At 40.9% G+C, this 24,734-nt stretch overlaps 2 protein-coding genes across 19 annotated transcripts in view; one reads left to right on the plus strand and one right to left on the minus strand.

Moving 5' to 3' along the window:
* FBXO33 (F-box protein 33) lies at positions 1-19,519 on the minus strand. The gene is made up of 4 exons (XM_021542735.4): positions 18,996-19,519; positions 12,584-12,694; positions 6,364-7,049; positions 1-2,398 (listed from the first exon to the last, which is right to left on the minus strand). Exons 1-4 carry the CDS (start codon positions 19,502-19,504, stop codon positions 2,127-2,129), a joined length of 1,578 nt encoding a protein of 525 aa, XP_021398410.4. The 5' UTR covers positions 19,505-19,519; the 3' UTR covers positions 1-2,126.
* The window catches only part of ZNF410 (zinc finger protein 410), a 26,462-nt gene continuing 20,625 nt past the window's right edge, over positions 18,898-24,734 (plus strand). For 5 of the 18 annotated variants that reach the window (XM_085580537.1, XM_085580532.1, XM_085580539.1 and 2 more), the window contains exons 1-2: positions 23,241-23,268; positions 24,421-24,634. In XM_085580537.1, the coding sequence (XP_085436663.1) occupies positions 24,602-24,634 (33 nt within the window). In that variant the 5' untranslated portion in view covers positions 23,241-23,268; positions 24,421-24,601. The other 13 variants (XR_014955695.1, XM_085580528.1, XM_085580527.1 and 10 more) reach the window with 7 other exon arrangements.

The following is a 24,734-nucleotide window of genomic DNA, read 5'->3' on the forward strand; positions in this document are numbered from 1 at the left end:
TTGCAGGTATTCATAATCTATTTAATAGTGGGACACCAAAGAAGTACTACACATTTTTCTTGAGCACATTAGATTTTGATTTAAGCAATTGCAATTGATGAAGTAATTTCTCAAAAATAGTCTTCTATATTCTACAATCCACAGTTTACTGTATCAATCTAATAGGTCATATAATGATATACTGTTTGTGCTAACTGGTCTGATCTTTAGCAAAGCATCCTTCCCATTCCTGCACCACCCCAAAAAATGTTGACAAAATTCAGCCAAATTAAAAAGAATCGTGTTACTTTAGATTTTTCTGCTGACCTAAACACAATGGGAGCTACTAGTTATACACATCTTAAGAACGATGTTGCATTTTAATTCTAAAAATCTTCATGCTGATAACAATAAAGTATTTTATACAGCAATCAATTTTTAATGCTTTATTCATTGATTAAAAGAATATAACATTTAACATAAACCATACAACATCAGTCATCAATTCAAACATTCAGCTGGTTTCCTTACATTTTCTGTCAGGAGTTTTTTTTTTAATCTGATCACATTTATAAGATAAAATCTCACCACATCTGGCATATACACACACTGTGCCAGTGGATTCACTCTACTGATGTACATATAAAATCCGCATGGTATGTGCTCACTGGAGACAAAACAGCGCACACCTGTCAAAAGGTCATTTTAATATAAGATGGTAAAACCATTTGTAAAACACATATAAACTTTTTCCATAAATAGAATCATATCTGGACATCTGTTGCATAAATTGTGTTTTCCAAAGCTTACAATATAGCAGCCAGGTCTCAGCACTGCTGGGCACCCACGTTGGCCACTTACTTTATTATTGCAGACTGTCCTTTAAACATTAAATGCACAACATTCGTACCACTTAAAACTGGGGTCAGGTGGAAGTCTCACAGAGACCACGTCTGTACCGCGGTTGCCCTGAAACAGTTACATCGGCTTCTAAAGCCTCTCAGATATAACAAGATTTTAAAACATACTTCATGGAATGTTCTTCATGCATCATAGCAGCTCATACCTGTGATAGAACAAGCTTTGTATTTGTTTCCTTTCCTTCCTTTACATTCACTATTCACAGTGAAACAGGTGCATGTTTGTTAAGAGTTCTGAGGTTGCTGACTGAGCCACAGCACAGCTGTGTACCACAGGTCGAAATTCGACCTTATATATTACAATCTAGCAGTATCTGGCTGGCCAAAAATTGGCCTGCCCCTGCCAGCATGTGGGCACTTCTTCGTTTTTAATCTATTCTTTGGCAGCTGACACAGGCGCTGACAGAGAAAATCCAGTGACTTGGTTGTTAGGGATTTCACGACTAATGTTTGTTTGCAGGTGTAGACCTTTGTATTGAAATCTTCACTGTTACGCATTTACCTCACCGGAGCGCACATTTCTTGCTTTCTCCTTTTAAACTTTGGCCCAAAGCTAACTTTTAAGGAAGATGACAGAACATGAGAACAAACAAGGAGGAGTTTGCAAAGAATCCAAAAGACTAGAGCTTTATGGAGTGGATCTGTAAGTGCAGGAACCTGAACCGCTAGTGTTTCACACTGCTGCTTAGCAGCTAAGGAAAGCCGAGAATGGAGTTAAGCCATGCTGCAGAATCCGCACGTGAAATCAAGCAAGGTAAGAGTCTTACAGTGAACAGCCCTGGATAGACTTCTCGTCCCTTAAGCCTATTAAGTAGCATGCTACTGGATTAAGCACACAATGACAGCACAGAGATCCACTGGGCTATGGATATGGGTATTAAAAACAGTTGGCTCCCAAGCACAGGACTCCAATATAATAGCAAAAGAATTCAAAATGCAGTTACTCAATTAAAGTAAAGTTAGCCGGCAACCTCAGACAGCCTTTGGCTGTATCTTTGCAAGGTTTGGTAGACAAGTCCATTAACCGTGAAAACCCTAAACACTGCCACTTTCAGCTTCTAAACCAATACCCGACTACGTTCTTTGATCAAGAAGTAGAATACACATATATAATTCTATATAGCTAATACTGATTAAACACAGCACAAAAGGGGTTAATTCACACTACCGAAAAAACATAAGAGGACCCTACTTGCATATGTAACCACAGGAATTGTAAATAAGGAGCTAAATGCCTTCACTGAAGCTTTGCATCTCTCTGTAAAAGTGACGGGTTGGCTCAGTGAAGACACTGAGCAGCTCTATGTCCATGACAGCATGCCAAGGGCGACCCAATCCAAGAGATACTTGCTCAATGAAATTGTGTACTGGATCCACATCCTGATCAGCCAGTTCTCCTTGGTCAAACTCAATGCTTTCTTCTGTGACTTCCAGTACTTTCAGGTCAGAGCCACGAAGACGAGCAATTGCTATAAGATTATGAGCCCAGACTGTGTAACCTATGGGGAAAGAAAAACAAAGTGGCTCTGTCATTTTCCTGCAAGGTATTTTCTTATGCTAGTACTTAATACCAGACCATCCCAACCTATTCTGTCATGTTCCATCTGGCAAAATACCACTAAGGCATGGTGAGGGTTTTCTGGTTTCAAGTGGTGAATCCTCCATTTTACACTCTGAATAAGTATAAAAATATTTCAGATTGTTTCATTAACCTTTTCTACATCTTTTTCTCCTATTTGCAGAGCAGTGGACTACTGCAAGTTATATATAAAAACTTCAAACCTCCTGTGATCTACTGTGTAGTAAAAATAGAATGAAGTGAGTTATCAATTAACTCAGTGCATAAAAGGAACGATTTAATACTCTGCTTATGCTAGGAAAAAAGATTTGCTTTCATTCCTTTAGAAAGTAGACTAATTAAAAAAAAAAAACCACCACCAAACAAATAGAAAGTCAGCACGTACACAGAAGCCTCTGCATCCTTTTCACGTTACCCCAGTGTGTGTGTTTATGTATATATATATGATAAACTACATGTATCTTGTTATTCTGTCTGAGATAAAATATAATTACAAAGCTTCCCTCTCTTGACACTATATATTAGCATTCCTCTTTAAAAACTCCTACTCCCCAGTTATCTCTAAGCTTTCTGTGCCCTGGCTAAGAGAAATGCAAAGTTCCTCCCTATTCAGATGCAAACCACAGATGGGAACTTCCCTTTTGGGGAGCTCTGCCAAATCAGCCCTTCCACTGCAAAAGGCAAGGCTCATTTCTGCCACCATCATCATTCTCGCAGGTGTTAAGCTTCTTGGTGAGATGCCCAAGCAGACTCCAAGTAAAGCTGCAGTCTGCATAATATTTGAACTGGGAAAGCTAAACTGCTGAGAAGTAAAGTTAACCGTCGTTTGGTCTCCAAACAATGCAGTTAACATGCTCTACATCATAACATATCAAAATAAAATACATCATCAGAGAATGAAGAAAAGATGTCAAAGTCATAAAGAAAATAAATTTCTGTTGTTTTCTTTTACTTTTTTCTATTGTGTCTCTGGAAGTATGTTGGTTAGGGTAGGTGTTTAACAAAGAAGCACATATCTGTAAGGCTCATTTCAGGTATATTAACCATTAGGAATGCATGAATTCCCACAATCTTCATCTGCTGGATACTTCACCTCCAACACAACTGTCCACAGAAGATGAACCTGTCTTAATTCAGGCAGCTTAATTCAATGTCCCTTCCTTAATAGGGACAGTGAATGCAATGGAAAATTCCTCCCTGTATGATGACACACTCTTGTCAGGACATGAAAGAGCTCTTATCACCTTCCAGTTATCTTGATTGTAAAGGAACTTACCAAAGAAATCTTTGAAAGCAAGCGCAAGAATAAAGGAGAAAAAAAAAAAAAAAAAAAAAAAAAAAGCCTGCACAAAACCCCTTTACCATCATTTGGCCAGGTATATGGCTTTTGCTGTAACTTTTTATGGTGAGATCCTCTATGCCCTAGAACAACCATCTTATTCCCAACTTAATCTCATTTTAAATGAACTCTCCTTTCAAAAGCTCTGCCCAAAATGTCTTTGTGATCTCCCAGCTGCCAAAAAGTATCTGTCCAGCTAAGTATTCAGAGGTAAGAGGAAATGATCACTTCACTACTCGTATCACTGAACAACAAATTTACTATGAGCACACTGTAATTTATTCTTCCTTGCTAATAAAAATTTCAATTTTAGTTTTGCTCAGGGACAGAATAAAACTTCACCAGGATGTTTATAACATAAAGTCATAAAAATCCATGTGGAAGCATCCTTCCCTTAAGGAGGAATTAAAAATAAAAGAGACCTCTGTTCTCACAGATGGACCATGCTTATTATTCACAGTGCCAGATCATACCACTATGGTATCCTACTGTCTCTATCCCATTCCAAATGGTCACACACTCTTTATAACCCTTTCTTCACTCTGCAAGAACATATTTAACATCTGCCTTCCTCTGGCTCCTGGACATGGACACTTCCACCATTTCTTGGTGGCAAAATGATGACTTCCTACAAAACACAATCTCAAGGCAGCCCATATAAAGTGTCCTTAGCATATATTTTCCCCTTCCTCTTTTGGTCAATGATAAGTGGCAGCCAAAAGTAGATGGAAATAAAAGCTTTTCCAAAAGCAAACTAATACCAGAAGAGGAAACATAAACACACACAGAAGCCTGAGAAGCACTGAAAGCTGAAGAATAACCACTTTGGGAGACAGAAGAAGAAACCTGAGCACTTTGAGCACCTTGAACAAAACCACCTTCTTTTCCTGAAAGAAACTTCACTGTATAGTATGTCAAGTGGAGCCAGAAAACATTCTATAGTAAACCTCAGGGAATCCAAGCACGAGGCTAAGATGCTGTACTGGATATTTCTTCCTAATAGTGTTCCATCTACAGTTACTACTCTCCAAGAACGATGCTTGCAGTATAGTACTAGAAAAGTTATGTCCACAGCTTAGAAAAGACCACAAAGCATTTATAAGCAGCTTAGGTAGCTTCTGCTGCAAGGAGGGGGAAAAGAAGGGTAAAGAATGTGAATCCCAATGCAACAGTGGGGTGATATTTGGCCATTTTCTCACACAGGCTGACACAGCATCTCTCCAAAGAAAGGTGATGTAGCAACAACCATTTGCTAGACAGAAGCATAAGGGGCGTTTGCTTTCCCAATACTCTGCACAGACTAATAGTTTCTACTGAATAGACACGTGCTGGTATGAAATTATACTTACACTAGCTTATGTTCAGATGTTTCACTAGCTTTTAAATTAGATAATATATTAGAGGACTTTTCTGTAGCAGGAGGATAACACAATTTTAATTTTTTTTAAAGGTCCTCAAATATGTAGCCAAATTTCAGAAGAAACTGCTAAAAGCCACACCTAGACTGGCACAATCATGTACCAGCACCCAAAATCTGTCTCACCTGGAAACTCTTAAGGAGAGACACCTGAATTGATCATACCTTCCCTGCCCCCAGCAATGATTTTTCAGTAAAAGACCACAGAAAAAAAAGAGCAAATACAGCAGGACTTTCTGACTCCAACCAGTGGAAATCTGAATGTCCACCTCCTGCTGCTGAAGGTCTCCTGTTTGTACTTGAACAACTGGAGATTTACTCCCCAAGCAGTCTGATGAAACACATTTACTCTTATGCAACACAATAGCCATTTCTTAACTCCTTCATGCATCAACAAACTTGGTTTTGGTAAGCTGATTCCAGCACAAATAAAAACATATTATTCTGCATTATTTCAGCTTTGGGTGCCTTAAAATATGCCAGATGCTGTAACTTCTACCACCAAGTTCTCTACTGATGACAGAGCTGAATAAATTCTAAAAGTTATTTGCTACTGTATGGCAAATATATATAAGTGGGATAAATCTAGCTCTGGTATTACTGGTGAAACCAACACTCTGAATGAGGCAACCTCCTCTACATATTTTTCAGCCTTCATCTGCTGGTAATCTTAGCAAATTGGTAACACATGTCTTCTTCTCAGTTTTGGGGCACTTAACTCATGTTATTTACAAACAGGAAGCAAAATCATCTAATCTTGCCAGCACATGAGCTCACAGAAAAACAGCAAATATTTTCAGTTCACATACACATAACCAGTCACTTAATGGAAGTTGCACAGTGCAAACCACTTGAAGGATAAGCCTCCTGGAATGCTCACTTCTTAAGTTATCCTCATTTCTGTGAGGAGTTTAATACAATCCTACGCGACTTCCCAAAAGAAGTTAGTAAGACACAAGCGTGTTTAAAACTCATATACAAAAAACACCTAAAATATACAATATCATGTATAGCAATGGTGCAGCAGCCTTTTGTATAACATGGCACTAAAAGACACTATGATTAGAAAGGCTGAAGGCTTGTAAGCATTTAGAAGTCACATACTATGCCCATGCAATGTGTTACCTACCATGAACAGCTAGGAGAGACAGTCTTGTGCACCTCCAGGCTAATAAGACAAGTGGATCTTCATTTCGGTTGTCACTGAGATCTGGGAAGGTAGACATATCTATCACATCATTCATTAGTATAAAATGAGTGAGGAACTTGTCATACTGCCTGGATATGAGATCAACAACAGCTCCTGAAACACAAGTGACATAGCTGTCAAAGTGAATCCTCTCTAGGGGGATACTGGGCTTAAGAATCCTTAACATATCATCACTCTTGACATCAAAAGCCATTATATAGACCCGAAGATTAGTGCTGTTGCGAGTCAGCGCCTGCCAATTCTCATCTTTTGGCATATTGTCCAACGACTTGTGCATTATGGAAACACTGTGGACCAGGAGAGACAGTCGATGCAAAGGCACATGGTTGCTGTCAGCCAGGACTCTTGCCATTTCAGCTGTAAAATCACAGAAATCCAAAGCGAGCGAACGCAGATTCACAAAGCGCTCCAATTCAACCGCAGTGATAAGAGTGGTATTACCAGGGATGTGGTTGTCCAATAAGCTCAGATGTTCCATGGTGTTCGCTATGGGGTTTGATAAGGAGGACAATGATGTGGGAGTTACTATTTGCAGCATTAACCCACAAGACAGCCATTTCAATTGCCTGCTATTGCCTAATATCTCTTCAAACAGCTGTTGGATTCTGTAAGTAAACAAAACAGACAATGATCCTATTAAACATGGCTTAGTCTTACCAACTCTGTACGATTCAATTTTTTTATTCAAGAATTACTCTTCCTTCATTTATAGCCTTATTCTGCAGGAAGATGCTATTATTATAGTTCTTATGAACTACAACCAGACTGCAGACCTCCCAGAGCATTTTAACATCCACTGCACTTAAAATGTTAAAATTGTAAACTAAATGAAACATGTACTTTGTCTTTCAAAAATGGTGACACACTATGAACCTTCGCTTCATGTATTTTCCAGCATGTACTTAACACCCTCTCACATACATTTTAGGGTTATGCAAATAAAAAAAGCTGTAATGCTTTTCAAATGCAGCTCTTGTTTTTAAAAGCAGCTTTTTGTATTTCCTAACTTTTCAAGAACTGCAAATTTAGTATGGAATAAAATTCATTTTCAATGAAAGGTGACAGAATCTTTGAGAGTAAGTTAGAATGATGTGAAATTACCTGCTTGATTTACTCATTAAAGGGTAAAGAACAAACATACAAGAAGATTCTTTAAATAATTCCAAATGTACAACTAACTAAATTTTCAAGAGCCAACAGGTTCATGTTTTACCAAAACAATTTGGACCCAGTAACATTTCAATCTCAAATTATCAGTGCCATATTATTATGAACTTATTCTGATGCACTCACCTCTCCTACCCCTTTTTTTTAGTGAATAGATATTCTTTACATTAAGATATTTTGTTCAAGAAGGCAACACAAGAATTTTAAATTTTCAATATTAAATTCAAATAGTACAGTCACACTCTAAAAACTTTCTCCATATAAGTACTTTTCCAGTCTACATTCCAAAGCTGTAAAGGTCGAAAAGAGTCCTCCTGCCCAAATGACAAGTGTTCTTTTAGCATAACAGACACATGTGTAGGTAAGTATTTGATCTCGAGCCCTGGTCAGCATTACAGCAAAGCAGTTGAGCCAGGTTATGCCATCAAGAAATAAGATGCCACAAAACCATAAAACATTAAGATATAAGATCCGGTATAAAAACAGCAGAAATTTTTGTTGCCCAAATCACGTAATGGTTTTGCACAGAATGCTTCTTCTTTTATTGCTACAAGGATCTGTATACTTTATACATCTAAGCAAAAAAAAATTTAAAAATTTATTCTCATCCACGTAACTTTAATAGAGATAATGTCCAGGCAAAATTAAAGGTTTAGGCCAGTATTCTGACTGACAGTAGAGAAACACTATCACCTTAAGGTGACAGAACAAGGAAAGCACATAGGGGTATTTATTAAATATCTCTCTAGTTTCCAAAACTTTGTAACTCAGTTCTAAGCAGAGGTGACTTTATGTATTTTGCAACTCTTTGGGACTTTACTTCTACAAATTCATCCACGTTCCTCCCTTAGCAGAGTGTTTAGCAACCATAACACCCAATAATAACAAACTTTACAGTGTGATTATCTCCTCTTCTTGCTTGCTCTGAACCTGTCACCTAATATCTTTGATGCCCCATAACCCTTCTGTTGTAAGAAAGTTAAAAGATCAATCCTCATTCATTCTCTCTCTTGGCAAATCCTTATTCATCCCCTCCCTTGTCTACATGTGCTTTCTTCCTTCTCCTATGAAGCTACTAATTTTGCAAAGCCTGACTTCACCCATGTGGAAAAGTTGGTGTGGTTATTGTATTTATTTTACACCTCAGTTCCCAAGGTTTTACCTAGGATAGTCATCAGGTAAAAAGACTTCAGTATTTCCAGATTTCTCCAAATATTTTATTTAAAATTGAAGACTCACAACTGTGACACAAATGAAACAGTTTTAAATAATAGGTAAGACCCACAGACAGTACAGTTTTTCTATTTTATTCCTAAATTAATTTACAGTTAAGATGAACCTTATTTGATCCTGGCAATGTTTGTTTCATAATTATTCCTGCCAATGCTTAAAATGAAGGCAGATTATCTCACAATGCCCCAAAGAAAAAGATTCTACCACAGCAATCTCAAATTTCTTCCAAAGACTCTTCCCTCTCTCCATACACATCAACAAAAGGTGTTGTAATGGTTGCAGCAACAGTAGGATTTATTTTGTAATAGCCCAGGTAATCAATCTTAGTAGTGCATTTAATATTTTACAGAACTGTTGAAGACAAACTAATTTCGAGATGTCCAGTAGATTACTACCATCTATATGCCTCACTGCACAAAAATCTGTTTGAACTGGGGTTCTCATACACCTTAAACATCTGAGTTTAGAAGAATATTGTTTTAGTACCTGCAAAATTTAATAAATAAATATGACACAGAACTCTTCAGCTCTAGGGTAGCTTTTCTCCCCAGTGGGAACTGCAGTAAGAAACTTTTTAAAAGAGAGAGAATGATTTAATGCAGTCTGCATATCAACTTTTTATTGCAAGCACCAAAGTATTTATACAAGTATGGAGATTTGTGCTGCTAGTCTAATGACCCATAGGTCCTAAGAAAACCTTCTCCAGTTTTAAGCCAGTAAGAGATCAAACATCTCAACAGAGAGTATTTAACAGCAACAATTTCTGAATTGTTTTTAATACCTGCTTTATAAAAAGGCCAGACAGAAAGCACTATATAAGACAGAAGTAATTAATTTTAAATTATTACAAATAATTTTTTGAACAGCCTAGCAGGTTTGGTTTTTCCTCCCATGCACATTCTCACGCACATTCTATTTTTCATAAACAGATTGCATCCAACTGAAGTTTACAAAAATAGCCCAAACTGCATTCTAGAAAAATAGACACATGAATTTTTGGAAATTAACACCTACTTTATTACCATATTAATTTTACTTCAACTGCCCAGCAGGTACTGCAAAATTTATTCTAACTAAAGATAATTATTTCAAAGCTCATTTATAAAACTGAGATTTGAGCATATAACAGAAAATACAAGCAGAACTCACTCAGCACATGCCAAAAAACAACACAGCCTACTAATGTCTCAACAATTGTCATCAGCCCCCTTTGCTCCCTGCAGGCAGCAATTATGGGATGGTCACCATTGACCTGTAACCTGCATTATACTGAACAAACAACTTAAAAAAGCAAAAAAAAAAAGTACTTTCACAATTAATGCCCGAAATGGTGTTTTCATCCAGAGGACACGCCAAAACCTGACAAACAGGCAGAGTTCATGTTTAAGTTCCTAAACCAGTCCTAACCAGGACAAGCACATCCATGGCCCTGGACAGAAAACAGACAACTAAGGTCCATATGGAGGCCATTTGTTTAATTAAATACTACCAATCAAAATATTTTGTTTAATAACAGAAGCTAAACTGGTTCTTTTGGAAACCAAACTACCTGAACCACACATATCAGTCATGAGAAGCAGAATTCAAAATTTCAGACAACTACCCTTTGTTCAACTCAAGACAAATGAACTGTTTACACTGAGCATCCCAACACTAAGAAACAGAGTTGTAAAGAGAATGTTAGAAATTAACCAGGGAGACATATGCTGAGCAGAAAAGGAATAAGCATCACAAACTCATGCAAATGTGTATTTTTGAAAATATGCTCCAAAGCCTGCTTTGCCTCAGGACAAGCCTAAGCCTTAAACCTGAGGAAGCATCCTAATGGCTCTGTAATAGCTGAGATTCCACCTACAGTCTGCTACAGCCAGCTCAAAGTCAGATTTCAGAATCATAAATTTTTTTTTAATTGACTCCCATAACTGCAGGAAGCTTCTGAAATAGCTAGTAAGGTTTATCACCATACAGGTTCCAAAAATCCTCAAGTACCAGTAACACTGTCTCCAAAGGTTGCTTACACCTTTCACTCTTAGTTATCAGCATCCACGTTTTGCAACTCACTGATGCAAACTCCAAGTGCAAAAACAAGGCTAAGAAGCCATAAAGATTTACTTTCTGAACTAAGTCTGCTGCTAGTTCTCAAGCTTCAGACAACTGAATAAAACACTGCCAGTTCTCCTTTAATTTAGACAAGGACTAGTAGGTCCCAAATATATTGTTCTATTCTAGGAAAAAAACCCGAACCAACCAACAATAAACCCTCCCCCTCAAAAAAGAAACAAAAAAACCCCCACCAATCCCCGCCAAAAAACCAAAAATTAACCAAACAAAAAACTCACAACAAGAAACAAACACAAAAACATAACACCAAAATTAACTAAACAAAAAAGAAGTAGCATTTATTTACTCATTCCAAAATGTGCATTTAGTTAGTTAGTATTAATCTAAACGACTAACAAGTTAGATAATCAGTTTTGAATGGTTTATGGCTCTAAAATGTGAATACTTGCTTGAAGAAACATTTGACCATGCATTCAGCTGAGTAAACGTCTGCTTAGATGGCTCCCTTCAAGCCCTTTTGCAAAGATTTGATTATATAGTTATATTATCACAAAGGGTATCCAATAAAGGAGCTCTTACCAAAAGAGCCTTTTACCTGTACATAGCACTACAGTACCTATAGTAGACAGAATCACAAATTGCTCCAAGTTCTGCATTGGAAACATAACAGATGAAAAACGAGTATGTGACTCACAGCTGTATTTGCACTAGTTTGCAAATTTAGGTCTGGACCAAACATTCAGTTTGATGACTGCATTCACATACATACATTAATCTGATAATATACTCGCACTGGTTCTAAAAATCACTCAAAACAAAAAATAGTGAAGACCTAGAGTGGCGGTACTTATTCCACTGCCAAGCTACTGGGTGAAAGATGTTTAAATTGACACAAATTAAAATTATGGTATTCAGGTTTTATTGTATCAGAAGTTTTAGTAGCACTGCTAAAATAGTTAAGTCAGTATCACTCCCTCTGTGGTAATTTATTCCAGAAGCTAGCAGCTGTTTATACTATATTTAACCTTTTCCAAAGAAGAACAAATAACTATTTGGATTATAAGCATTCAAGGACAGTCCTGTAATGCAATAATGGCAAGCTAAAATACACCTCTGAACTATACAAGCACATTGAGGGTTGTGATCTTTCAGGAATTCTGCAAATACATAACCTAGTTTTCAGATGCAATTTGAAATAAGTTGCAGCAGTTCCGTGTTTCAACAGTTTCCCAGTTTCTGTCTCAAGTTTCAAGCAAACTTGAAAGAGAACATGAACACAAATATGTTTTCAACTCTTGTGAAATACAACAGATTGCTTCCTTTTCTATTTTTTTTATGCACAGCAATAGTAAGAGGTACTGGTAACAGCTCCTCACCCCTCCCCCCCTTTTGTGGTATTAACATAATATTGTTTCTAGAACACAATGAAAAGAGGAAAGAAAGGATTCTCACCTTGCTGAGAATGGAGGGGGGAAAAAACCAACAAAAATACAACAGCTATAAAACCAAACTACTTCATGTAAATAGCAGGAACAAGAATTTAGATTTTCACCCTGTTAAAAAACTTAAAGCCTCTCAGTCATGTATTTCAGGAACTTCTGTATTCTGTCATCTATTTTTATTATTTTCATTATTGTTATTATTACCCTGTATTTTATAATTTACAAATATAACTTACTGCTTAATCTTCTTGCCATCAGGGTCAACCTTTCCAAGGTAGGTATTTGATATAGTTCCATGTTGCTGCAGAATGCTTATATCCCCAAAGAGACTTAACTTCTGGAGGTTCCTAGGAAACAACAAAATAAAAAGAATCTGTACACAAAACTAAAATGGTGTGGGAAATCATTCTGGATAAGACAAATGCAGGCAATAAACCCCACTATTACATGGAACACAGAACCTGTGTTGGGAAACTTGCTGTCCTGGATTGCAGGCACATATGAAACTACAGAAAATGAGACTGAAGTACAAAGGGGAAGAGGACTACATGAACTCCTGAAACCAGCTGAAGAGCACATACTGCTTTTCAGTCAGCACACGAGTATTTTCAGCAAGCCTGTAGCACCACAAAGAAAACTTAAGAGTGGTTTCATACAATTTTTAATCCTTGGAAAATGTGTATTAAGTGTCACAATGAAAACATCAAATGCTCATTTCTTTCAATGTTTAATGCTGCATTCAATGCCCAAGTAGAACACAATCACAAACAACCCTGCCTGAGCACTTACATCAGCTGGGTTACAAATGGAAGCCCAAACCTGCCTCAATAAAGGCATCACAAACCTCAAGACAGGAAAAGCAAAAGCTCCCCACACCCTAATCAGTGTCTAATTTCTGTTATATCAAAGTAGGGGAAGCTTTTCTAATATTCCCCATCAGTAAGGGATAGTGTCACCACAACGTATTATATTAACTTTTAGAAGGGATACCTAAAAATAAGTGAAAGTAGAACCTCTGAGTTGATGCTGAACAATACACAGTGCACTAGACAGTCATTTTTCCTTTCCCTAGTTCAGTTTTCTGACTTGCATCTTTTCTATTCCTAAAACAGATCAAGAAAGAGGTATGCAAATGACTGCTGTTTCAAAGTAGCTGTGTAGCATTTACTATTATTATTTTTGTAGCTGACTAAATTTTGGGTCAACATTTCTTTTATTTATATAGGCTATAAATTAGATTTACTCCTAACATGCAAGGGCTAGTCTACAATTGATAATTAACAAGGCAGAAACTCCAGTTTCACCACAAATGGACACATAAATTAAATTAATCCTATACAGTAGATGCCAATTAACCTGTAGCTCACAATTACATGAGTTACCATAAATCCTTATTTCTTCTGGCTCACAAAGCATATACTACTATTTCAAATCAGCCTTGAGGAAAATGCAATATGATTACCATGATCAAAGCATAGGGGAGCTCTGGTACAGTTCACTGCCTCCACAACCTGATATTCTACCAAGAGAAGATGGGGGAGAAAAAGGATTAAGTAGCCATGTTTTATTTTTTTTAGTAGGTATGAGTTGCAGTCTATAATTGTTATCTATCAAAAATCAGAATTTACCTGTTTGAAGTTTCTGTATTCAAAAACAGCACACTGATTGCCTGAAATCTATCCACTGTTGCACCTGCTACTTTCTTTCTATAGGAGAACAGCAACTTATATAGCAAGATCCACAAGCTTCATATAAAGTCTGACAAATACTGGAGGTAAAATACCTAGAATTTACAACTGTGCCTGAAATTCCAAACATTTAATATTTCTAATTTTAAATACAGGCCTATTGTACTGATGATACACTAAAATAAGTTGAGCCTTAAAATATGATCAATATTCTACAAATCTCACTAAGACATTGCCTGACCATACTAAATAAGTTGGCAGGGAAACCTAAAACACTGGCACACCCAACTTGAGAGTATTTAGGGCTCTTCTTTCCTCAAAAGCTGTAAGAGATAGTCTGGTATGACAGGGAAGTAGCAGAAACCTCTACCAGGTGTGAAAAGTAGTGTTCACAGACAATGCTATAAGTAACCTTTATCTTTTGATCTTGGTGACTTATTTATGAGAGTCAAGAGCCAAAATGCAGTCTCAAGAACAGTTCTGAATCACCTCCATATACACATCAAACACAGGTCTCAGTTTGTGCCACTCATACTACCAGCCAGTGCTACAGTAGAATGTAGGCAGGCACTAACAGGACCACCAAAGCCCAGGACACACGGAATGCTAATTACTAGCGGCCCACACATTTTTACTTCATCTTTTTGACTGCAATTTCATGCACTACAGAGACAATGGAAAAGTTCTCTGCCTGAAAACTTAACCAATGACAATATCCAATTATCCTTCCATTCACAGCACAGTTATTATTATCAACAAATCTCATCACAGTTCAACACAATATTAGATTTTTGCTATTTGCAGTTTTATACAACTCCATGGCATTCAGCTCACTGCTCATCTTCATTTCAGAGAGTCCATAAAGTGATTGCTATTTAAATAAAATTATTTAAATGTTACTTATCTTTTGCTAAAAGTCAAAAAGGCATCTTAATCCTGTGTAGTATCAATACATACAGCTGGGGGAAAACTTGTGTTTTGGAAGGATTTCTAAAACATTTATTTTCCACAAGCTCAAATAGCACACTAGAAATAATAAGCTTCTCACTAGGGTCCCTCTTCAGTTTTGCTTGGTCTTTTTTAAATACCCAATTTTAAAAAGCACAAAATGTCCTTGCTTGCATTCAAGGCGAACAAAGTGGTAAGGCACATATTGTATTACTATACTAGTTTCTGCCAGTTTCAGCTGCCTGTTTAGACCAATAGAAAACAGTCATTAGAAAACATCAAAACCAGATGCAGTCTACTGTTGTAAGCGATTCACCCATTTTTGGGAACTCCAAGAGATGCCGTATTTCAGCAAGACACCACAGCTTTATAGTAATCTGCATTTTTGTTTCCATAGCAAAAATCAAACAAGTCACACAATTTAATATGCTGCAGAGGAAAAGAGGGGTGTGTGTGTGTGTCACTACCTTCCTATCTTCCTTTGTAAGCAAGGAAGGAGGAGTAGAGGAGACAATACTTTGGTATCTTGAGTTACATAAAAGAACAGGATTTTCCTACTGAATGATCACAAGGTGGTTATTAGCTGTTGTATGCATGTAAGTGCAAACAGAAAGTTTGTTGCACTCCCATCCTGCCTTCTCAGTTTTGAAAGATCAGTTTGAGAAGGTGCAGATCATGAGGATTTAAGAAACATCACGCCCACCCACACTCTTTTTCTCAGTATTAAGTAGAACATCAGCTTTTAAACAGTTATAAACTTTTTTATTTTGCTGCATTTGCTATCATAAACATAAAGGCTTATGGAAAAGTTCTAGATTACTATAAATGCTACTTTAGTACCTTTTCATTAAATAGAAGATAGATTTTTTTAGAGCTCATCAAGGTCCCAATCCTATTACTCCATATGCTGCCACCCACAAAACAACTTGAGCTCCACTTCAAATAAGAGACAGACCTTCAACATATCTTTTTGGATGTTAACTGGCTGGCAGGAGAAATATTTGTCAAAAATTTTTCAATTGTTTTTAAAACAAGTAACAGACAAGTTGTTACTTCCTTAATTCCATCAGAATGAACAAAAGTCACTCCAAAATATTTTTCTAGAGACTTGCTTAGAAACTAGCAATTTTATGTTGTACAGAAAATGTTCTTAAGTAGCAAAAACACATATCATTCTCCTCTAGCCAAGAGAGCATTTAGAAATTTCATTTCTTTTAGTAATTACTTTTCTTAGATCCTGCAGTATTGTAAATCCTTAAGGAAATCTGTAGCCATTTAAAATACATGATTTTTCTTGCAAGGAGGATGGCTGATACTGCATTGCTTAATAATAAATTTAAAACCCCAAAACAACATTATACAGTATCACAAAGGCAGATTTCTTCCTCTTCAGTTCCAAAATGCAAAATGGAACATTTTCTGAACTTATCTGCCAAAAAGCTATCATAAGGGCTGACAGGAGTTATGAAAGACTGTCCTGTTCTAAACTTAATTCCAAAAGGAATGCATTTACAGTGATTCAGCCACTGAAGAAGTTAAAAATTTCCATTTACATTATTTTGGAAATTACAATTGCTATCTTGTGTACAGTGAAATACAGAGAAAACAAGAAGGAATTATTAATAGTCCTTGAGTTACAGATAAATAAAGAGAAGCAGAAAAATTAATTATGGACTGCAGTCCCTCCTTAGACAAAACTAAGCATCAGGCGGGTGACAAGGTCTCTGGTTTAGACATTAGGTGGTCACAGTAAGAACTAAGCAGCAATTTGGCATATGTTAATACTACTCCTCCCCTCTCTTCACTCTCAAAAATTACTTAAAGAACTAAAACCCAGCATTCTACCTGAGAACTAATAACTTACAGGTACTTACTTTGCAAGGAAAAAACCCTCAAGCATCAAGATAAGCTAAAAACCTAGTCTGTTCAAGGGAAAAAAAATGAATCTATTCTGAAAAAAGGTCAAGTATTTAATATAAATTATGCCACTCTTCCCCCAATTTTTTAAATGCTTATTAAAAAAAGCCTGTTGTAATAATCAGGTATCCTGTGCTCCCCAGTCATGCATCATTCATTTCAAGCCAAAAGAGCAGCATATAAATGATTTAGAGACAGCAAGAAAGTACGGCAATGCAAAATCCTATCGAAGTTGGTAAATCTTCATCCCTCTTTTACTACCAAAATTATACAAATCTACCAGAGAATGGGAACTGGAAGAACAACAACTTCTGAACAGTGTTTTACTGCAGTCCTGAGTCACACTGTGCATACAGAATCTGCAAAATTAACTCAGAAAGCAAGTATCCTCATACAGATTTCAGATAAGACCATGAAGAATTTTTCAAAAGAAAAAGTGTATCAAAAACCTACTCAGCATCGGGGTTAATTTTGACCGTCTAGTACTGCAGTGAGGAAAAGAAGAAACAATTTAGTTTTCTAAAAGAAGAAACAATTTAGTTTTCTAACAACACTCCTATGCAACAGATCCTATAGATACTACTTATTTTAAAACCTCCAGCCCATGTAATGACACTTGTCTCAGATCAGACAATCATCACAATCACTTCAACATTTTTTCTCTTATAATACTAGCAGATTTCCCACAGATTCAACAGTTAAGTGAAAGCTCCTGAAATGCAAGAAAAGACCACACACCAAGGATTCACAGGGCAAGAAATAAATTAAGATAAAGGTGAGCTGGACTAACAAGCTGTTTTCTGAAGTGAGGTCTGTAACTCAGCCATCGCAGCTGCACCACAGGAAGTACCTGCTGGGAGCAACAGAGCAGAGGAACTGAAAGTGAGACTTGACACACCACATTTGCATTAATCTCAAACCAACGAGGAATTGCATTTAAAGTTCTCTTGCTACAATTCAAAATAAAGACACCAGAAGGCCTCAAGCTACTCTCTCATACCTCTGGAATAAAAGGGGGCGGATAACAAGATCATGACTCAGTTGCAGACGGTTTTCTAAAGGCCATCCACAAGGTTTAATTCATCCTAAAGATGCCCTGAAACACTTGCAGCTTTTTTTCTTCCCTTGATAGGTGAAGCCATATGTGCATAGAAGGGAAATAATATTAACTATTTCCTATCCTAAATCCTGCATAGATTTCCAAACTTATCATAACCTAAATGTAATATCCTTGCTTTCCCGTCTTACATGCTGACTAGAGGCGATATATTAGGATATCTGATTATCATCTTAGTATCTCTATCACGCCCACACACAGTGAAGAGAATGCAAGTATTTTCCTGGGGAAATTAACCTGCCCATGTAAGTGTGCAAAAAACGCATCTTAAATACAAACCTCAGGAAAAAGTCCTACACGTGAACATTTTTTTCAATAAACAAGAGAACTAAAACCTCCTCAAACCTCAGATAAGCAGGTCAGATGAGAGATGACATGAAAGCTCAGCTTTTCTACAGCGAAAGACTTCATAGCTGGAAAGGTGAAGGTATTTTATTGGGGCAGTAATTCAGCGCACCACAGCTGTAATTTTAACTCCCCACTACTAGTTTCTCGTAACATACTTTTTTTTCAAGCATACACAAGATCTAAACTCTGTCTGTAGTAAGGCTTATTCTGAGAGAGCTGTCTTGTTATGGAGTAAATTCAGACTCCTGGCTCTCACTTGCTCCGTTCGAGCTGCATTCCCCGCTTCCATCTGAAAGATGAAGAACTTTTTATTACTGCAGCTGTATTTGTTTTGCGTATCAACCAGCCGCTCGCCAACTGGACGTCTGAGCGTTTGTATTCCTCCTCAAGCTACACTATATTAAAAAGATGGGTAGCTTGAAGCGGCGCGTCCCCGTTCCTGCCCAGCTCACGGACTCACACGTACGCACACGGAGAGCAGCTCCGAGCGCAGCCCCAGCACGAACCGGACGGCGCCGGCTCGGGCGCTGCTTCCGCCCGCAGGAACCGGCGAGACGCCGGGCCCGGCCCCGCACGGCTGGGGGGCTCCGCCTGCCCCCGCGGCCGGCACCGCCGCTCCCCCGGCGGTACCTGTTGTTGCGGACGCTGCTCAGGACGCACAGCACCAGCTCCAGGTAAGTCCTCAGCAGGTCGAGCCAGCGCGGGCTCAGCGGCGGCGGCGCCTCCCCGTCCCCCGCCACCGCGGCGCCCTCGCCCGCCGCCGCCCCGCCGCCGCCGGTGGGGTAGTTGTCGGCGGAGAACTGTACGCGGAGCTCACGGACGAACCAGCCGCACTTGCGCATGAGGAACTCGAGGCGCGGGCGCTCGGCGGGCGAGACGCGGAGGCTGAGGCGGAGGCGCGGCCAGAGTGCCGGGTAGAAGAGGCACTCCCGCCAGTGCGAGCAGGCGGCCGAGGCCCGCAGCCGGTCGGGGGCCGCCAGGAAGGAGAAAATGTGGACCACCAGCTCGCTGGGCAGGGAGCCGGCGCCCACCGCCTCCCCGCACACCGACATCCCTGGCGCCGGCCCCAGCCCCGCGGCGGCGGCCCCGGGCGGCGGCCCCGGCCTGGCCTGCGGCTCCTGCGACACAAACAACAACATCAATGACACGGCGCGGGGGGGCGGGCGCCGGCCGGGACGCGCCTGCTGCCGGGACGCACCACCCGTGCCGCCGCCGGAGGGGGGGAGACGAAGGGGCGGAGCGGCCGCTACCACTGCCCGGTACGGCGGGGAGAGGTGGGCCGGAGCACCCAGCCCTGAAGACGGCGCGTGTAGGAATTCACCGCCGGCGCCGCGCTCTGTTTGTGCGGGGCGGCCGGAGCCGCCGCGGCGGAGGGAGGAGGGTTCGCCCCGCGGGGAAAATGGGACGCGCCGGCGGTGGACTGGGGGCGGAGCCGGCGCGCCCGCCCCGCGGGGACGTTGGCCGTGCACCCCCCCGTGCCGGCGGCGCGGCCCCCCCGCTCCCCGCCCTGCTCCCAACGCAGTGCGGCGCAGGCTCCTGCCCGGGGCGCGGCCGGCACCGCGGCCCCCGCGGGCTGCACGGGGGCAGCGCCGGCCGCTGCAGGGGGCAGGCCCGGCACGGCCCCGCCGGGCGCGCCTGCCTGCGCGCCCGGTGTTTAGGAAAACTTGGGAAGGGTGTCTGGTGATGTCTGGTGGCGGCGGCGCCGAGGTCCGTATGGGACCGCACGTACGCCTTTGAGCCAGCAAAATTACCTCAGCAGCATTCCTGCTGCTGCCGCGGGAAACGCGCTGACTACGCAGGAAAGGTGGAGCGCGGCAGAGTCCGACATGTGACAGAACCGGCTGCGAGCCTGGGGGGATACAGGAGAAAATGCTCCAAATCTTAGTATTCTCACTCTCTTAAATCTCACGCACTTTTATAACACCCGTATCAACATCCGCTGTAGGTGTGTAAGGGTGACTTCTGTGCATACAGAGTTTTGAGAGAATTTAAGAGGCTGTTACGTGCTGATGCTGTAAAGGTTGAACAACAAAGTGATGATAATTGCATACATTTTTATAATTAAAAAAACCCCCAAACTTACCGAAATAAAATTGAGTACTGCCAGTATCTTGGAATAATGAACACAGTTTCTGTAACAACTTTATATCCAAGTGTTCAGAAATGTATACCCAAAATAATAAAAGATGTGCTAATAGAAATAAAGTCTAGACTCCTCTGCATACAGAGTAGGCACACATTATAACCAGATTCGTTAGCAACCAAACCTAAACCACCACTCTCCCTTTACTCCATGACTAGCCGTTTTTTCTGTCTCACAGCAGGGGTGAAAAAACAACATCTCTTATCTTTTCTTGCAGCTGATCCTGGGGGAAATGTGTATTCCATTTCCCCTTGATTGGAGAAAAGGAGCCTGTGGAGGCAGATGTTACTATGAAAGTAAGACTACAGGAAATTCCCAGTCCTCTCATCAGGACCAGTACTGCTTCACACACCTGCACAAGTGATTTGAACCAGCATAAACAACTCAGGTAAGTGCTGTGCTATTCCCACTGCAGATTCCACCAAAATTCCCCAGGCAGTCAAGATGCAAGTTCTGAAGCAGCCAAACTCATCAGGCCTAGAAGGATGCAAATGAAAGGAACTTATGCGCCTACATGTCTCCATATTTTAATATCTACTCAACAATTCCCCATTGTTGAGCTGGTGATGAGTCAAAGGACTTCCAAGATTACTGAGTATCTTAATATAAAACAGCATCAAGCTTTGTGATTCAGTTCCTTTGGATTACCAAAGTAGCATCAAGAAAAGTTGGTTTATGAAATTAGTAGTTCTGCATTTATTGTTACCTTTGTTGGATTATATTGGATCAGTAATACAATAGCATGCTGTTTTAGGGAAACTTTCCTGTCTACTTTGGCAGTCACACTCCCACCACCTAAGTTGGGACCGAAATCTCTTCCCAGTGAGTAGCTCCAGTGAGTCTGACTCCCCACGCACCCTCATACTCACACAGTCAGACAAGGTTTCCTTACCATCTCAGCCCTCACTGGTTCCAATCCTTGAAATAATTCAATCTTGATGAAATAACTAAACAACAGCTTGAGCTGGGACCCCAAACAAAGGAAACCCCGGGGTTTTATACCCTCACAATCTAAGCATGGGAATGTTTGGGGGTCCTTGTCTCCTGCCATGTCTCTGAGTGTCTGGTCACCTGGTTGGGCCACAGGCCCCTGAGCTTGTCAAAGGGTTGGCAGTTCACAGCCTCTTGCCTCGGACTCCAGTCATCCAGAGAGCTCAATCTACAGCTTACACTGCAGCTGCAAACCAAGATACCTGCACTGAATATATTCCTCAACAGTACAGTGAAATGGTCTTTTACTGTTACTGGTGCATGGCCATTTAATGAGCTCTGGCTTTTTGTGTTTAAAAAGTCAGTCTCAGAAGCTATTACTTTCAGTTTTGCAGGCTTAAATAAATGAATCTGTCTAAAGCTTCAGGGCACCACAACTGTGGCTGAGTGGTCCAATATGATAAATGCCAGACTTTTTAGGTTCCCTGATAGAATCCATCTGCAGGGCCAGTATGGCAGGCCCAGTCTCTGAGGCTGTTGATTCTGGGTGTTGAATCAGTTTTCCCTGCCTTGTACAGCAGAAATGTGCTTCAGCTTGACTGAAAATTGATTTTACAGTGCAGGCTTTTGTTAGTATTAATGCAATGCCTGCAAGCGGATGGGATAATTACCTCAGAAAAAGACATGCATCTAACTTGCTTGCAGACTTTATGGAACTACCAGGTGGCTCCAGCAGGTAGCTGGTCAATAGTCTTTTTGCTGAAGCATTAGGCTGTCAGTATGATTCCTCCATTAAGCCTCTCACCACACATTTAAAGCTGAGGGAGATAACTACAAATCTTTATGCTGCAAATCAAATTTTCAAATGTTCTGAAATGCAGTGAAGCCATATTGCGCATCTTGGAGGGGCTGGGAAAAAAAAATCATTCCAAAGCAGTTCAAGGCAAGAGATGACAGCCAGTTACCAAGAAGTGACCACAAGTTTTTTCACAGTCCACCGTGGATCAGAAGAGGCCATGCTGTGAGTGAGCCTCAGGAAACCTGATATTGCTAGCAATGACAGCTGCTGTTGGGTTACTTCCCTCTCACCAGGGTTTTCACTGCCTATCAGCACCGCACCAGGAGTGTGCCACGAGCAGCTGTGCTGGCATGGAAGTCAGGAATAGCTGAGTTAAAGTTCACAGGACCTGAAGGTCACTGATTCAGCTGCTAATGTAAAGACCAGAGGCTGCCAACTTCTTCAGGTGCTGGTCACATACAGATAAAGAGCTAAAACCAAAGTGCAAGGTTTTTAAATTACTCAGTCCTTTCTTATTTTATTAGGTACATTGCAAAGACATGTGTGTCTCTGGAATTACTAACTTGGTATATGTTTTTTGTGAGCTACAGTGAACTCTTGGAATTTTCCATCACCAGCTGCAAGAACAGAGAGAGCAGCAAGTCAGAGCAAAGCAGAAACAGAAACGAAGTATTAGTAGGAAACCGGTGTTTCCAAATGTGCTGTAACAAACTGGGATAATGCGTCTTCAGTGTTGATTTATGTAGAAAAAAGAAGCTCAGCAGACTGAACCTTTCCATAAGGTTCCGGCATCATGTTCACCTGTACAGTAACAATCCTTATAAAAAAGGTTTACTTGAAGAGGAATCAGGCTGCAGCTAAAGACGGCAGTCCCGGTAACGTTTCCAGCGGAACCGGGGAAAACCCAAGCACCGGGACGTTGTGTCTTTTCGGGGGCGATGGAAGCAGAGGGCGGCAGCGCCGCCCCGCCCCGCCCCGCGCGGTATTTCCGGCGGGGCTCGTCACGTCCGGGCGGCGGAGATGCCGGTAAGGTGGGTGCTGGGGGTGCTGCGGCCGCTCCTGCGGGACCCGCTGACCCCTGTGGGCGCGGGAGCCCAGCGAGCCGCGGAGCGCGGGGACGCTCCGGCCCTGCTGTCCCTGCTGTCCCCGCTGCCGGGGCCGCCCCTCACGGCTGCGGCCGGACCCGCGCCCTGGGGCGGGCGGCACCTGCCCCGCCGGGCCTCGGCGCTCCGCCCTGCCCCCGGTCCTCCCCGGCCTGCGCCGGGCTCCTCCCGGCCGGGGCGTGGGCAGCCGGGGCTGGCAGCGCCGGCCCTTGTCCCCGTGGGTCACCGGGGGCCCGCCCTGCCGGGTAGGAGCGGACGGGGCAGCGGGTGGGCGCGGGAGGATGGGCGGGCCTGGCCCGCTGCGTGCGGAGGGCTCGGTCACTGCGCTCGCTGTGTGTGGTGTCTTGCCCCTTCACGGCAGGTGAAGCTCAGTGCTGCTGTCAGAGTGTGGGAGGAAGGCTTTTAGGTTCTTTTTTTTAAGCTGATCCAGCTGATTCTTGTTACTTTTTAACGTAGTAGGTTGATAGTTGTGTTGGGAAGGGGAAAAAACTGTATGTAGTTCACATTTTTCTCCCATCAGTAGTGTCTGAGTGTTTTCCCAGCAAGCAAGAAAAGCTTGCTCTCCTGTTTCCCTTTTAGGACAAGCATCATATGAGTATTTATGAAATAAGTTCTATTTATCTGGGCTCATCAAGAAATTAAATTTCTGATTCTGTGAAATATCTCGACTGACAGGAAGAACTGATGTTTCCTGCTGACAGGTTGTTTGTATATGGCTCCTTTTTATCAGTCATTTGGATAATTCCACTGTGTTGTGGGCTGGGAGTTCAGCTTCCTCATATCTTGAATACTTTATGTGATTTGCAGTTGATCCCATAAGTTTCCAGAACAATCAAGGCAATTATCCATTAAAAATTAGTGATTGCAAACAAAATGTGGTAAATAACATTGTAACATTGTGAAATTAATTTTAAAGGCTATTTTGTTGATTCACTGAAAACAGAAATCCAGAAACCTCAGTTAATGAATTTTACTGATACCTCAATGTATATTTTACAGTTGCATCAACACGTTCACTTCTTTTTGCTTTGCTCTTGTTTTTCAGTTCCTCTTTCTTTGTTTCCTTTTTTGTTGTTTTAGGTTAAATTAATTATTTCTGCAGCAGAGCTTCTTGCAGAAGGACCACCACACTGGTTTGCACTTAGGAAAATATGAAAATAAGCAGGGAGTGTTGTCCTCTCTGAACTAAAAAAAAAAAATAAAAAAATTAAAAAATCTGTGCCTTGTTGAGAACAGCTGCAGGAGTTGGACACTTGAATCAATGTTATCGGATGAGTTAGAATCCAAACCTGAGGTGAGCAATTATGAACTGAGTTTGGTTCCCAGGAACGTTTATAGGCAACACTTAGAGCTCATGAGTTTACTCAGATTGCTGCTTACATACTAATTTTCCA

The sequence above is a fragment of the Lonchura striata genome, chromosome 5 (assembly GCF_050655825.1).
Source record: "Lonchura striata isolate lonStrDom1 chromosome 5, ASM5065582v1, whole genome shotgun sequence".
NCBI lineage: Eukaryota > Metazoa > Chordata > Aves > Passeriformes > Estrildidae > Lonchura > Lonchura striata.

What these genes read in the sequence shown, in the direction of transcription:
- FBXO33 (XM_021542735.4), bottom strand. Translation starts at nt 19,504, where the DNA reads ATGTTGTTGTTTGTGTCGCAGGAGCCGCAGGCCAGGCCGGGGCCGCCG. An exon ending in AGCAGCGTCCGCAACAACAG is followed by an intron (nt 12,695 to 18,995) that starts GTACCGCCGGGG and finishes GTTGTTTCCTAG; the next exon opens with GAACCTCCAGAAGTTAAGTC. An exon ending in GTCTCTCCTAGCTGTTCATG is followed by an intron (nt 2,399 to 6,363) that starts GTAGGTAACACA and finishes CTTTCCCCATAG; the next exon opens with GTTACACAGTCTGGGCTCAT.